The sequence below is a fragment of the Megalopta genalis genome, unplaced genomic scaffold (assembly GCF_051020955.1).
Source record: "Megalopta genalis isolate 19385.01 unplaced genomic scaffold, iyMegGena1_principal scaffold0037, whole genome shotgun sequence".
In the NCBI taxonomy this organism is placed as follows: Eukaryota; Metazoa; Arthropoda; class Insecta; order Hymenoptera; family Halictidae; genus Megalopta; species Megalopta genalis.
Window position 1 is genome coordinate 1474954 of NW_027476106.1, and position 16445 is coordinate 1491398.

At 39.6% G+C, this 16445-nt stretch overlaps 1 protein-coding gene across 6 annotated transcripts in view; it reads right to left on the reverse strand.

Moving 5' to 3' along the window:
* kcc (solute carrier family 12 member kcc) overlaps nt 1–16445 on the reverse strand; it is a 275901-nt gene that overhangs the window by 166919 nt on the left and 92537 nt on the right. Inside the window, exon 2 of one of the 6 annotated variants that reach the window (XM_033472201.2) lies at nt 13372–13768. The exons of the other annotated variants lie outside the window; for them this stretch is intronic. Coding sequence (XP_033328092.1) covers nt 13372–13429 — 58 coding nt within the window. The 5' untranslated portion in view covers nt 13430–13768. The remainder of the gene's footprint in view (nt 1–13371; nt 13769–16445) is intronic. 6 annotated transcript variants of the gene reach the window in all.

The window sequence follows — 16445 nt, forward strand, 5'->3', positions numbered from 1 at the left end:
ATGAAAGCCAGAATCCCGACGGTGAACTCTGATATTAAAAGGAAAGAGAGAGAGAGAGAGAGAGAGAGAGAGAGAGAGAGAGAGTCCCCGAAGCGCGGAGAGATTTTGTAATTTTAAGGAGCTCGATGTCCCTCGTCGCGTCTCGCGGCCGAAATAACCAACAAAAGTTCACGAGCCATCATCATCAGCATCCGCCCTAACAGCCCTAATCTCCGAGTCCCGGATTCCGTGGTGAAGCAGAATTTTTTTATGGCGGGGGTCAGAGCAGGTCGTTGCCCGGTGAAATAAATTCGCAGCAGGACGGAGAGGGCGGCGGAGGGGGGGGGGAGGTTATTAAGGCGTCGTCGCAAAGGGTTGTGGTCCGGCGGAGCGGCGATCCGTGGCCGAAAGTCAATTCTTCAACTTTCATATTTTCACCGATTGTTTTTTCTTTTTTTCGAACGGGCTACGCAATTCTCCGGGAGCTTTGAAACCGAAAATGTTGGTTCGTTCGGTTAATAATAATATAATAATAATATAATATAATAATAATATAATATATAATAATAATAATATATATTAATTATATTATAATATATTATATTATAATTATTAATAAAATAATAATAATATAATAATATAATATAATAATATAATGTAATAATAATAATATAATAATATAATAAGAGCAGGTCGCGGAAATTTATGCATTTATAATGCAAAACGAGGATGTAGTTGAAACAACAATTCCACGCGATTTCATTATGTTATTTATAACTGGACGGCGGATTTGACGCGTTTATAGGAAAATTGAGAAGCTAAAATGTGTATGAAATTGTGATGATACAGGAGAAATTTTGTAACGCTGTTAATTAAAACGCACTGATAAAATGTTGTTATGATATAATAACATTTTATTATAAGGATGCGAAATAAAAATCTGTCCAAGTCGATTTCAAGAAAATAAAGATATTAAATAAAGATAAACCGTTTCTTTCGATTACTTTGATAAATTTCGAATAGAGCGTGAAACAGTGTTATAAAATTGCTTCTTCGTATTTTCACAATTTTATATTTTAACTTTTATATCAGTATAAAATATAATATAATATAAGTTCGCTATAAATTATGTTATTATGTCGCGGCATGTATTTACGCGACCAATTCCAAAGCGGAGCACGATTTTTCCGACATGTCCGACAGTCCAGCGAGAAAATGTTCGCAACAAAAGTTGGCCAGCGTTCGCTCTTCTGCAAATCGGAATACTCAAACATCGCGAAATCCGATTTCTTACCGTCGAAAATACCGGTCACCTCGATCATTCGAACGTTGATACATATTTCTGACTGCGTGACATCGTAGCTGGCGTCGAGACGACTTCAACCACCCACTGCACCATAACCTAAAGCCTTGAAACAACGGTGAAATAATTTCGGCGACGGGCCGTCGCTCCGTTGGCGCCACCGGCGCGCCGCGCGGCGATGTCCGAGCGAAGCCGATCAGTTATTTATCGGCGGTTATACGGCGGCTCGTAGTATGGCTCGCGTTACAGGCTCGCTCGCGACAACCCAGTTTTTTGAGGGCCGGGGCTGGGAGCCGCGCCGTCGAAATGACATTTGTGGGACCGCGGATATAATGAGGCCGAGATTTCAAGTGTCACTGGCAGCCTCTTTTCGAAGCGAAATACCCACCCGATTCCGAGTGGCTCGTTCATTAACGACTGAAACTACTTTCCCAACGCTAACCCCTCCCCCTCCGCCCCGCCGCGCCGCCGCCGCATCCCGTCATCCCGGCAATCTCTTCTTATTTACGCTCGAGACCCCCTCGAGTCCCCCCACTCCCCGACTGTCTCTCTTCCGTCTTCGTATCCCCGTGAAGCGGCCCGGGAGAGGTTAAGCGATCGCCGCGCTACCTCGTTTTCCCGACGGAGAAACAAAATATCGAGAACGCGGCCGAGGAAAACTGACCGATCACGGTGCTTCTTGCCCGAAAACGAGAGACACGTCTAATTGCCGGCGCCATTAGCCGACGGATAAAACACCGTCCGACGAGAATTTCTGTCTGTGTTAATTTTTCTGTGTTTTCGCAGTCGACCGTTGCGCTTTATGACGTCGCAAAAAATCGTCCGGTCGCGCGCGTTTCGAGGTTTTCATTCGACGGGAACGTGTTGGAAGCGTGGCTGTTGCGCGTGTCATGTGATTCGCGAACGTCGCGCGCATGAAATGCACTTAACTCACTCTTCGAGGTTATATGATTTTATAATTATAATTTTATTTTTATTTTAATTTCATTTTATAATCTTATAATTTTTTTTTAAATTTTATCTTATATTTATAATTCGCTAATGCGTAAATGTTTGTTCTTGTTTATCGACGCGTTTGCCGTCGGTTCGTAGCATTGTTGATTGATCGAAATATTAAACTGTGCAACCATGGGCGCGACTTCGACTTTCTCGGGCGGGTTAAAATACAGGAATCACGTCATTGGAGCAACAACTGTGTAACAACAACTGTGCAAAGTCGGAATAAATTGGATTTTTGTATAGATTTCATGTCTCCAATATTTTTATGGAATTTACTTTCGAAATTGAACCCTGTGAATGGAAAATATCTGTCGCCATCCTCGCTGGCTAATTAACGCTTTGACTTTGACACGCCGACGGCCACGAAAGTTTCACGAAATTCAAGCACGTTATTTGGTCGAGTTAGGATTGAAAAATTTAGTTTTTGCGACGTCGATTGCTTATTCAACATTTTCCACGAATCCCTGTAAAATTAGGAAACCATAATACAATCAGCGTGAACATTGGCTTTCGAATATTTTAATAAACAAGCCGGTGTCGAAGCAGCTGGAACTAAATCGTTCGAACGACAAATTTGTAATAATTCGTTTTACGAATGGAAAATTTATTACGTTATATATATATATATATATATATATATATATATATATATTAGTCTGTCACAGTCGACACAATTTATAGACATATACAGGGTGTCCCAAAAATGTCTCGCAATCCGAAAGTGGCGGGTACCACGGGTCGTTCGAAGCAACTTTTTCCTTTGCAAAAATTTTCTCCGAGGCACCGTTAACGAGTTATTAACGAAAAACAGACCGAGTTTAAATATACAATCATTATCCTACGAAGATTTTTCGCGCGGTTACCGCCGCTCGAAGTTGGCCACACTTCCGTCAACCAAAAATTCATCGCGCAGCGTCGCGATCGAGCGCCGCGAACAAAAACGCCGAGAATCGCCGAAAAACCAGTTGACTCGAACGGATCGGGCCGACGTCTGCATTACCGACCGAGTACACGCGACACCGGGAGCCGAGAACGTCAGAGATTAACTGTCCCGCGACATAACATCCATTGTTCGGATCGTGGACTCGTGTCGAGGCAGCCACCGTAAAGTGGGAACAGCTGCCGTTCCCGGTGGAAGAAGCGGCGGCCGTGCCGTTTGCTGGAAGAGGAAAGTGGGGGAGAATCGGGATTACCGATAAGGTACGCGGCGAGCGCGCGCCCGAGCCGAACCGAGCGGAGCCGGGCGAAGCCGAACGGAGCAGCGCCGTTCGAGAGAGAGAACGCGCAACACGTGGCGCGCCGAACTATAGCCGCCGTATCGCGTCGGCCCGAAATCCGGGGACAATTGCCGCTCGTTTAACCCCCTCGCGACCAGCCAGATATCTCGCGGCCGATTTTTCAGAGCCGCGGTTCTTTACCGTCGAGCGCGTCGAACGCTCGAGACGAAATAGAATAAATAAATATCGAGTCTAAAAAAGGTTATGTCAAGGTCAATGTTAAATTAATATACGAGACTGAAATTAGGGAGTTTAAATATTACTATAGCAGGCTATAATAGGTTCGGAGTGGAATCGAATTTTTCAGAAAGTATGAGGACGGAAATATAATAATTTAAACTGTGTGATTTTTTTGGAAATTGTAATAGTCATATGATAGCAATATAATAAATATAATTAATAATATAAGCATAATGAATAATATATATATTGTCTTAAATATTATAATTCAATGAAATAGCCACATATATATAAATCTATACAAATAATAATAGATAGATAGAATAGATAAATAAATAGTTAGACACATAAATAAATAAATAGATAAATACACAAATAAATAGATGAATAAATACATAAATAAATAGATAAATAAATACATAAATGAATAGATAGATAAATAAATAAATAGGTAAATAAATGAATAGACAAATAAATAAATACGTTCCGGAAATAAAGAACTGCCTCCGTAAGAAAACCGTCGGGGAAACAAATTGGGAATTAGTATATAAAATAACATATATATATAATGTATGAATTATTTATAAAATATGTATACATATATAATGTACATAAATAATACTAAAATTATTATAATATACCAAAAGTCGAATTTAAAATGAAAATCATGACAGTGCTGTGAAATACCGTGGATAATTAATATATAAATAGATTAATTAACAATATATTACCATATAATATATTAATTAACAATATATTACCATGAAATATATTAATTAACAATATATTACCATATAATATATTGATTAACAATATATTACCATATAATATATTGATTAACAATATATTACCACATAATATATTAATTAACAATATATTACCACATAATATATTAATTAACAATATATTACCACATAATATATTAATTAACAATATATTACCATGTAATATATTAATTAACAATATATCACAATATAATATATTAATATATCAATAAACAAGATTTCGCGTTTTTCTTCGCAGAAAAAGGTCGGAGAAGCCGGCGTTCCTCTTTAAAGCGGCCAGTAGAAAAGATATACGTTTTCTCGGTCGCCGCGCGTAACTCGAGCCAAGTTGAATCGGTCGATCGTTAATTCTCGAAGCATTTACAGCGCGACGCGGCGCGGCATTTACAATGTCTAGTTTCACGGACAGAACGTATAGTAGGACGACTGGGCCGTAGCGCACGGCCGGAATAATAGAACGGACGCTAAGCGTTCGCACCTGTCGCGCGCGAACGCGACAATGGAATATTAATCGAAAGTCGCGCGTTTAAGCTCTCTCCGATTGTCTCTCCCGGTGGGACCCGCGCCGCCGATTTCACGGCGCGGCGGCTCCTCCCCTGCTTAGCTGAAATAATAGAAGAGCGAACGCTGCACTTCCTCGCCGGCTCAATCGGCGGATCTTAATTGTGATCTGATTGCGAGCGAAATTCTTCGGGCCTGTTCCTTAATCGTTTCGCCCGCAATCGGCCGTCGCGATCACGCCGTTCGAGACCGTTTCAATTTGTATTTCCACTTTCGGCGCGAATAATCGAATAAAATTGTCCATTTTTGTTCGCAAATTAAAGGACAATTAGAGAGAATTTACTGTATTTAAAAAACGCGGCGAGAATTAATCATTTAATTAGAAATTGTTACAGCAATTTCTCCCAGAAATGCGAAATTTCGGGTTGCCGTGAATTTCCCTGTGCTAGTCCCACGCCTATGCAATTTATTGCCACGTCGATATAATAATTATCGACTGTCGACAATTATAAAAATGAACCGTGAGGCTCGAATAATCGTGTCTCCTCTTCCCAAATTGTCCATTTCTGTTTACAAATTAAAGAACAATTACAGAGAATTTACTGCATTTAGAAAACGCGGCGAGAATTAATCATTTAATTAGAAATTGTTACAGCAATTTCTCCCGGAAATGCGAAATTTCGGGTTGCCGTGAATTTCCCTGTGCTAGTCCCATGCCTATGAAATTTATTACCACGTCGATATAATAATTATCGACTGTTGACAATTATAAAAATGAACCGTGAGGCTCGAATAATCGTGCCTCCTCTTCCCAAATTGTCCATTTCTGTTTACAAATTAAAGAACAATTACAGAGAATTTACTGCATTTAGAAAACGCGGCGAGAATTAATAATTTAATTAGAAATTGTTACAGCAATTTCCCCCGGAAAATGCTAAATTTCGGGTTGCCGTGAATTTCCCTGTGCTAGACCTACGCCTATGCAATTTATTGCCACGTCGATATAATAATTATCGACTGTCGACAATTATAAAAATGAACCGTGAGGCTCGAATAATCGTGCCTCCTCTTCCCAAATTGTCCATTTCTATTTACAAATTAAAGAACAATTACAGAGAATTTACTGCATTTAGAAAACGCGGCGAGAATTAATAATTTAATTAGAAATTGTTATAGCAATTTCCCCCGGAAAATGCTAAATTTCGGGTTGCCGTGAATTTCCCTGTGCTAGTCCTACGCCTATGCAATTAATTGCCACGTCGATGCAGCAAATAAGGGAAATAATAATCTCGTTATAAATCGTTAAAACAATTTCTCCCGGAAATTCCAAATTTCTGGTTGCCGCGAATTTCCCTGTGCCAGTAGTTCCACGCCTATGCAATTGATTGCTAAATTGATCTTTTATCGCAAGCCGAGGGACAATTTCGCAGAATTGAACCGTACCGCGCGATCGAAGAATAATTTCATTCCGCCTGGAATGAAATTCCCGTTATTTTCAACAATACGGAAAAAGTATGATACGCGGAGCTCCCGCCGCGGTACGCAAAGCGACAATAGTACGAATGCAAATATTTCTCGCGCGGGTGGACGCGTAGAGGAGGAGAGATATCAAGCCAGCTAGTCCTCGTTCTTTTCAGTGAAATACCATTCTCCTTTTATCGCGCGTTTTACGGCGAACACAAAGTTATCTCTCCGCCATTGTTTAACAAGCCGATCCTAGCCGACCGAGTAGCTATCCGCGACTAACGTTGTCACCGGTCCGAGGGGATTTTATGCAAAATAGAGATCTCGCGAATCGATTGAAACAGTTGATAAACGATTATTTATTTAATAGAAAAAATTAAGATCACCATAACTTTTTGATAATAAAATCGTGCTTTTATTTCCATAAATCGACGCATCTTTGTGTCCCCTTTGAAAAGATATTAGTGATCTTGGGTCGAAAATTCATTAGTTTAGAAGTTATAATTTATTTATAATTTCGAACGCCCTTTATACAGAGGGTGTCCCAAAAATGTCTCGCAATCCGAAAGCGGCGGGTTCCTCGGGTCGTTCTAAGCAACTTTCTCCTTTACAAAAATTTTCTCCGAGCCACCGTTAACGAGTTATCAACGAAAAACAGTGACCAATGAGAGGCGAGCGCGGCTGGCGCGAGGCGACCGAGCCAATGAGCGGGAGCTGGGCTTCGCGCGCCGGTTGGCCGGGCCGCCTCGCGTCAGCCGTACTCGATTCTTATTGGCGCACTGTTTGTTCGTTAATAACTCGTTAACGGTGCGTCGGAGAACATTTTTGTAAAGGAAGAAGTTGCTTCGAACGATCCGAGGAACCCGGCATTTCTGGATTGCGAGACGTTTCTCGGACACCCTGTATGTACATACTCGTTACACTGTGCGCGGCAGCGTGGCAGGCAGAGGAAAAGATTTCTGCCGAGCCGAGATTGGAAAGTATTACGAGCGTCATGTAGAAACTGCCATAACGAGGATGATGATGAAAGGGAGCCAGGAGAATGTGACGGGCTTAATCAGACGTGGAACGTGAACTTCAAAAGAGACGTGGAATTGCGATCGACAGTGTGGAATAAGACTGCGAGAACTGAGCTCAGAGCTCTCTGCTCGATGTAAGGGAAATCACCGATTCCTTAAAATTCTCTCGTTGCAAAAAGAACCAGGTTTCGAGGAGTTTTTGTGCTACGACGATCGATCTAGACTCTGCGGAATTTTATATACGGAAATATTATAGAAATAGAAATATTCCTCGCAGATTGTGCCAGAACAAAGAAATGTATTTATAAATGTAATAATAATGTTATAGTATAATATATAATAATAATATTATAATATAATATAATATAATATAATATATAATAATAATATTATAATATAATATAACATAATAAAATATGTAATAATAATATTATTATATAATATAATATATAACAATAATATTATAATATAATATAATATATATTAATAATAGTATAAATGTAATAATAATATTCATTTGTTTTTAACTTTGCCCTCGAGTGGTGACTCAGTGGCGCCACTGAAAATTGTATAAATTATTTTTGGAACGCGATGTAACAATTTTTAGTGAACAAATTTGACAATGCAAAAATTATTTTAAGAGGTGAAATAACAACTTTTAGTAAACAAATTTAACACGGTATAAATTATTTTGAAACGTGATGTAACATTTTCTAGTAAACAGATTTGACAATATATAAATTATTTTGGAAACTGATACAACAATTTTTTTTTTAGTAAACAAATTTGACAATATCTATAAATTATTAATGTCCAGAATTTTCTATAAATGCATAAAAAGACCGCGGTCTGATAATTATTATTTTATGTAGGATCATCGTGAAATTCAGTGGAACGAGCCGATATTAGTCAGACAGCCTCATTCCGGAACATATGTAATTAGATTTATTACATGTAAAACGTAATATGTATATACATATTGCATAATGTGTTTTTAATAATGCCGTTGTCAAATTTGTTTGTTTTTAATAATGAGTAATTATATTGTATATATATATAATATAATATAATAATATATATAATATATATATATATATAATAATAATAATATATAATAATATATTATATATATAATATATATAATATGGACGATCTTTAATTATAGACTTTTGGAGAGCAGATTAACAAACTGTCGTGCAATTGTTTTTATAAACAATTGCTAATGAAAGCATCGGAAGAAATTATTTCAGCTAGCAGAAAATGGCTGCATTAGACGGACAGAGATATTTTGACGAAGATACAATTATCTCGGGAATTTATTTTCTCGGCTGAAAGGCGAATCGGACGAATCAGTAGAATAGGACTGCCTTGGTCAGACGTCGACGTCTTAAAGAAAAGTGTCTCGTATCGGGAGGTCCGTAGACTATTTCCGACGTGAAAAGTAAGGAAAAAATTGGCTAAAATTCTCCGATTAAAATGTTCACAGGAATAAATGTTATAAAAATAATTTATTGTAATTTTTAGGGAGACTTTTTGCGGAAAATAAATGAGGAGAAAAAGTGACTGTTATAAAGAGAGATCCGTGGATCCGCTATCTCCCACCGCGATTAACCAGAAAAAGATACTACTAAAATTGCCAGATTGAAAATATCGCAGGAATAAACGCTGCGAGAATAGTTTATTGTATTATTTATACCGCGACGAAACGAACGAGAGAGGAAAATTGGCTTGCGAAAAGCGAGTCCATAAGAAAATTTGGTGATCGATCGGGGCAAGAAACGGACGCGGCCGATCTTCGAATCAGTAGAATGAGAGCGCGTTGGTCGGACAGAGCATTGACATTGTTCAATTTTCAATTTTCAATGTCCAATCCAAAATTGACAACTGAAAATTGAAAATTGTAAATTGACAACTGAAAATTGAAAATTGAGAATTGACAACTGAAAATTGAAAATTGATAATCGAACATTGAAAATTGAATATTGACAATTGAAGTTGAAATTGAAGTTGAAATTGATGTTGAAATAGAAAATTGAAATTGAAGTTGAAATTGAAAATTAACAACTGACAATTGATAATTGAAAATTGACAATTGAAGTTGAAATTGAAGTTGAAATTGAAGTTGAAATTGAAAATTGAGAATTGAAAATTGAAAGAATTGAAAAATTGAAAATTGAAAGAATTGAAGAATTGAAAGTTGAAAGAATTGAACAATTGAAAATTGAAAATCTCGCGACCAGCAGCGAGAAAAATATTTGCCGAATCTGACGAAGCCCGATTTTTTGCCCAATTTGCCGGACTCGTTCGTCTAAATTTACGGGGTGCTCGGCACCGCCGATTTTATTTCGAGAATCGCAATTATCGTTTTAGATTATTCAAGGCTGCTCTCCACGGCGCGCCGCTGCGATATGACACTGATATCGAATGTTTATTTTAAGTCGCTCTATTTTCCGTCGAAGCCACTCGATATCTAGCGCTGACCCTATGCCCGTTCACGTCAAGCTAGCTTAAAAGGTTCGTACACGGTATCGAAATAAACTGCCCTCATCCCCCTCCCTTCGTCAGCTGGACCACCGTGCCGACCAGACCCTCCTCGAGCGATCAGCATGGGGCGCTGATGCGACTAATGGAAAAAATTAAAATCTACTCTAGAGTCTTTATTCGTAGGAAAATAATTTAAGAGATATTTTCGATTCGACAAAAAGACGAAATAATCCTTGTATTCCCTCGTTTAAAAATAAAATTAAAATGAAAATTAAAATTGAAATTGTAATCGTAATTGAAATTGAAATTGAAGTTGAAATTGGAAATTAACAATTGAAAATTGATAATTGAAAATTGACAATTGACAATTGAAAATTGACAATTGACAATTGAAAATTGACAATTGAAAATTGACGATTGAAGTTGAAATTGAAGTTGAAATGGAAAATTGAAATTGAAGTTGAAATTGAAAATTAACAATATAACCTTGACAATTGAAAATTGACAATATAACCTTGACAATTGAAAATTGACAATATAACCTTGACAATTGAAAATTGACAATATAACCTTGACAATTGAAAATTGACAATATAACCTTGACAATTGAAAATTGACAATATAACCTTGACAATTGAAAATTGACAATATAACCTTGACAATTGAAAATTGACAATATAACCTTGACAATTGAAAATTGACAATATAACCTTGACAATTGAAAATTGACAATTGAAAATTGAAAATTGACAATTTAACCTTCACAATTGAAAATTGACAATTAAAAATTGACAATTGAAGTTGAAATTGAAAATCGAGAACTGGCAATTGAAAATTGACAATATAACCTTGACAATTGAAAATTGAAAATTGAAAATTGAAAATTGAAAATTTAACCTTGACAATTAAAACTTGACAATTGAAGTTGAAATTAAAAATTGAAATTGAAAATTGAAATTAAAATTGAACAGTTCAGAAGTTATGATTTAGTCCCGAACAGCCATAAGCTCGCGCCACTGTGCTCCGCGCGGTTGGCCGTTTCATCGGCGTCCTACGCTAATAAATCGTCTTGCACGCCGAAGTTCGCTCGCGTCAACGAAAATCGTATTTCCTCGGACAATTTTCGAATGACCGAGCAGCGCCGGGGAGATATTCTTCGGGGTCGTATCGATCCCTGGAGCGACAAAGTGATACGAGTCACAGGGGCATAAAGTTCTTCGAAAGTTGTATAGCATCAACCTACATACGGTAACATGCATAATGAGGTATTAATGCGAAACGTGCCCGCCGATCGGTCGATGAATGTTCAATTTCTCCTTTGATTCGCCTCGAATCGCGCTCGAATTAGTTCACGGCGCTGTGTTAATTTGCTCGGTTAATTTAGATTAACGGCGGACAAGAGTTCTCGAACATTCGAGAAGTTTGCGTTGAAAAAGTTTGCGAGAAAAAAGTTCCGACTTGAAAATAATATTGGTTGAAATTGCAAATTGAAATTAAAATTGAAATTGAAATTGTAATTGAAAAATTCGTGTTTAATTGAAATTGAAAATTGAAATTGTAATCGTAATTGAAATTGAAAATTGAAATTGTAATTGTAATCGTAATTGAAATTGAAAATTGAAATTGTAATTGTAATCGTAATTGAAATTGTAATTGAAATTCATGTTTAAGTGAAATTGAAAATTGAAATTGAAATTGAAATTTATGTTTAATTGAAATTGAAAATTGAAATTTTGTAATCGTAATTGAAATTGCAATTGAAATTCATGTTTAATTGAATTTGAAAATTAAGATTGTAATCATAATTGAAATTAAAATTCATGTTTAATTGAAATTGAACATTGAAAATTGAAAAATTCATGTTTAATTAAAATTGAAAATTTAAAATTGTAATTCATGTGCAATTGAAAATTGGAAATTGAAAATTCCATAGCATCACATTTCGAAAGAAAATTAGACCTCTCTCTTTCTCTCTCTCTCTCTCTCTCTCTCTCTCTCTCGTTTCTATCGCGAAATCCCCGGGAAAATCCTCGATCCCTGAATTTTCATCCATACCAATGTCCACTCCGAAATTTCCTATGGAAAATTCATCCGTTCTGTCGTGTCCCGATCGGAAAGATTTTACCGTGCTCAAGATTTCCATGAAAAATACTGTCGCGCATCGAAAATCTTCGTCGAAAATTTCATTTCCATAATCGCATCGCGTATTCGTAAACGAATTCGATTCTCGGGTGCTTCTCGCCGAAAAAAAATATCACCGAATTCTTATTGGCGAAGTTCCGACCGTTAGATTTTATACATAAAATAACAGCGTTTCAATTTTTTTCTTGTAAAAATTTTAACAATATCATGAGAAACTTTCCGTTTCCCATTTTTTCCAGCGAAACGGAAAATCTCTCGATTTCCGTCGGGAAAAAGATGTCGAAAAACGTATCAATTTCCATTGATTAACTTATTGGTATTTAATTATTAAATTAAATATTTGTATTTATTATTAATTAAATTATTTTGCATCCAGGATTTCTGTTGCAAAAATTTCTATCGTCTGTTTTCCAGTAAAACAATACATATTTCTAATCGATATTTAATAAAAAATATATCGACGCTCGAATTTTCATTGGTAAATATTTTTCATTCACCAAATATCTCGAATTAAATTATTGTACGCTCAGGGTTTCTATTAAAAAAATGTCCACCATCTATTTTTCCAGCAAAATGATATATATTTCTAATCGATTTTCAATAAAAAATTATATCGACGCTCGAATTCTCATTGGTAAATATCTTTTATTCACCAAATATCTCGAATTAAACTATTCTACATCCACTTTTATTCTTTTTTTTATTCCAAGTAATAGCATAATTTAAAAAAAAGGCATTTAGCTGATCGTCCGGTAGACAAGTCCCACCTGAAAAAAAGATTCAAATCCCTTCCGCCCAGTTCGAAAAAGGTAATTGCGTTTTGAAAGCCGTTCGAATACTTTGGCGCGCACGTTTTCCGCCGGTTTTTGCACGGAAACCGTCCAGCCGGCGCGTCGATACGAGATAATGGAAACTCGTACCGCGCGACCGACTCGTCGATACTCGTCCGCCGGCGAAAAACCGTGTCCAGCAGCCGAAAGAAAAATTCCGCCGTGCCAGATCACCGTTCCCGATCTCCGAAGACGCGCGTCGCTGACACAGATCTCTCTATTGGACCGGTCGATAATAGGGTAGCGCTGCGACGTCGTTTCCTGTGCACCGAAGCGAGCCGCGCGAACCGAGTTCGGCCGAAACATCCGGCAGCGCGTATAGAACGCGTCGCAATGGGACGTCGCGGACGCCGGCATCTCTCCCGGCAACGGGAGAAACGCTGGGAGAGTGGGGGTAGCGGTACTTGCCTTCGACGAGCTGCTCCGTCTTCACCAGGATCAGAGGAATCGCCCCGGAGTTGCTCATGGTTCTGCTTCTTCTGGCCCGGCGGCTCCTTTATCTCCTCGGTCCGCTTCCGTTCACCGTCGATCGGCTCCCCCTCGCTTTTCAGCCGCGCACGACACTGCCACACGAACCGATAAACATCCGAGAGCGAAGCCGCGCACACACACACGCGCGCGCCGATCTGTCGGACTCCACGCGAATCGAGCACACCGCCGAAGTTCACCTCGATCCTTCGGCGACCGATAACAACGTCCACGGTTCGATCGCGACTCAAATCGAATTCACTAGACACACGGCTCTTGGCATCGCTCGAACGAAGATGCTTTCACTCGCTCTGTGTGCTGTCCTAAGCAGGGATCTCTGTCGAAACGTAAGAGATAACTATCGCGAACGAGACTCGTACGGAGTGTGTCGAAATTATTGTACAGCCAGGGCTTCCCGAGGTCGTTCGAGGCGACTGTTTCCTTTGCGAAAATCTTCTCCGCGGCTTCGTTCACGAGTTACTGGCGAGCGAACTGTGGCCAATGAGAGGCGAGCGCGCTCGGCCGGCGCGCGGCGGTCGGGCCAACGAGCGCGCCAGGCGGTCGAGCCAATGAGCGCTCGGGGCTCCGCTGGCGCGCGGCGGTCGAGCCGACGAGCGCGCGCAGCCCGGTTCCGCTGATTGGCTCGGCTGGCGCGCGGCGAGCTGACGGCGCCTCTCATTGGTCGCCGTTTTTCTTTAATAACTCGCGAACGGAGCCGCGGATCGCATTTTCGCAGAGGAAAAAGTTGCTTCGAATGACCTCGGGAACCACTGCTTCTAGATTGCGGGACAATTTTCGGCAGCCGCTTCTCGGCGAGCTCGCCTCTCATTTGGCCACGGTTTTTCGTTGATAACTCGTTAACGGTGCCTCGGAGAGAATTTTCGCAAAGGAGAAAGTTGCTTCGAACGATCTCGCGAATCCCTCGGTTTCGAAATAATTTTAACATTACGAAATTTGTGTATATCTTATCGATGTCGCGGACTGCATTTTCGCTGAGATAAAAGTTACTTCGAATAATCTCAGCTTGTGCAATAATTCTGGGACACCCTGTGTATTGAAGGTCGTTACGTTACGTTATGTTAAAAGAACTGATATTTCGAATGTTTCAAACCAGAATTAGACAGATCGTTTAGTTTGTATTATTTATCTTGTCCGAAACAAAAGTGTCCCATTCGAGGTAATTTCTCTCTGTAGCGTCTCGCGAGATTCTTCGACCACCATTTAGCGACCGAATAATTTTTTTTAACCCTCGAACGCCGGAACTTTCTGATAAAAAATAACTGGATATACTTGCGATCGTTTATCCTTTTATTTGTCAATTTTCTTTGCAACATATATTTTGTATTTAATATTATAATATAATATAATATAATAATATTATAATAAATTATATATGTATTATATTAAAATAAAATATATATTATTATTATTATTATTATTATGCTATATTATATAAATAAAATATATATTTATATAAAATTGGAATTTCATGTTGAAAATCTGACTCTCGGATATCAATATTTCCGGTCCGGGTCCGAACGGACCCCGTGTCCGTCGTACGAGCGCCGAGATCCCGGCAAATCGGATAAGCGCTTTTGATTTATGGGGGGCGGCAGCGGAGAATTTCGCCAGAAATTGGTTCCGGAGAGAATGATGTTTGAATAGAATCTCCGAGGTTCCGGGGATCTTTGCGCAAAGACGTCTTATGGCTCGCGAGAGGATTGTTTGCGCGGGCTGTGGTCCTTCGGGATGAACCGAAAACGATCCTGAGAGAACGTTCTTTACGCCCCCACCGTTCTTTCTGCTACAGTTTCAGCGCGAACAGAGTTTATCGTTTTTCCGGGCAAGAGGCGGGAGAAGGCGAGGGAAGATAAGAAAAAGTCGAGAGAAGCTTTTGGAAGAACGCAAGTCCTCTTGTTTCGCAAGATACGGTAAATTCCACCCAATTGTGCTTCAGTTTTTAAGCAAAAGAAAATGGAGAATTAGGAAGAGAAGAAACGATTATTATTAACCTTTTAGGTACGGCTGAATTCTGCGCGAGGCTATTTCTCTGGACGGCAGAGTCTGATGTGTACTGTGTGCAGAGTCTGATACTGTATATACAGGGAGTCCCAAAAATGTCTCGCAAGCCGAAAATGGCGGGTTCCTCAGGCCATTTGAAGCAACTTTTTCCTTTACAAAAATTTTCTCCGAGGCACCGTTAACGAGTTATCAACGAAAAACAGTGCGCCAATGAGAGGCGAGCTCGGCTGGCGCGAGGTGAGCGAGCCAATGAGCGGAACTGGGCTTCGCGCGCCAGTTGGCTGGGCCGCCTGGCGTCAGCCGTACTCGATCCTTATTGGTGCACTGTTTTTCGTTGATAACTCGTTAACGGTGCCTCGGAGAACATTTTTGTAAAGGAAGAAGTTGCTTCGAATGATCCAAGAAACCCGCCACTTTCGGATTGCGAGACATTTTTGGAGATCGCTGATTTGTGTCTTCGCACAAATGTTCCTGGACCTCTCGAGGACGTGCATTTTAAAGCGAACGACGTTCGGGCCTAAAATGGACGTGAAATGGACGTCTTTAAGACGTCTAGAATTGAACGTTCTTTTAACGTTGGAACAAGACCTTTTAAAGACGTCCATTTTGCAGCGTACGACGTTCGGACCTAAAATGGACGTCTTTAGGACGTCCGGAATTGAACGTTCTTCAAAGTTCCACTATCATCAGCGCGAGGCGTTCACCATCGCTGTTACGTCGGCGGAAGAAACGGCTGCCTAGATGGTCCTCACAAGCGTTCTCCGATCTCGTCGACCTCGAGATCCATTTTCCACGGTGCACCGAGCGGGAAAAACCCGATGAGGCGACGCGGCAGTTCTAAGAAAGCGCTTCTCGGCGATGATATCTCGCCGAAATGGGCGTGGAAGACAACGAAAGGGCGTTCCTGAAATTCGTCGCGCATGCATGCTCCCGTCTCGCTGGCGAAACCAAAGAGAATCAGAGGGAACCAGAGGGAATTACGGAGAACCAGA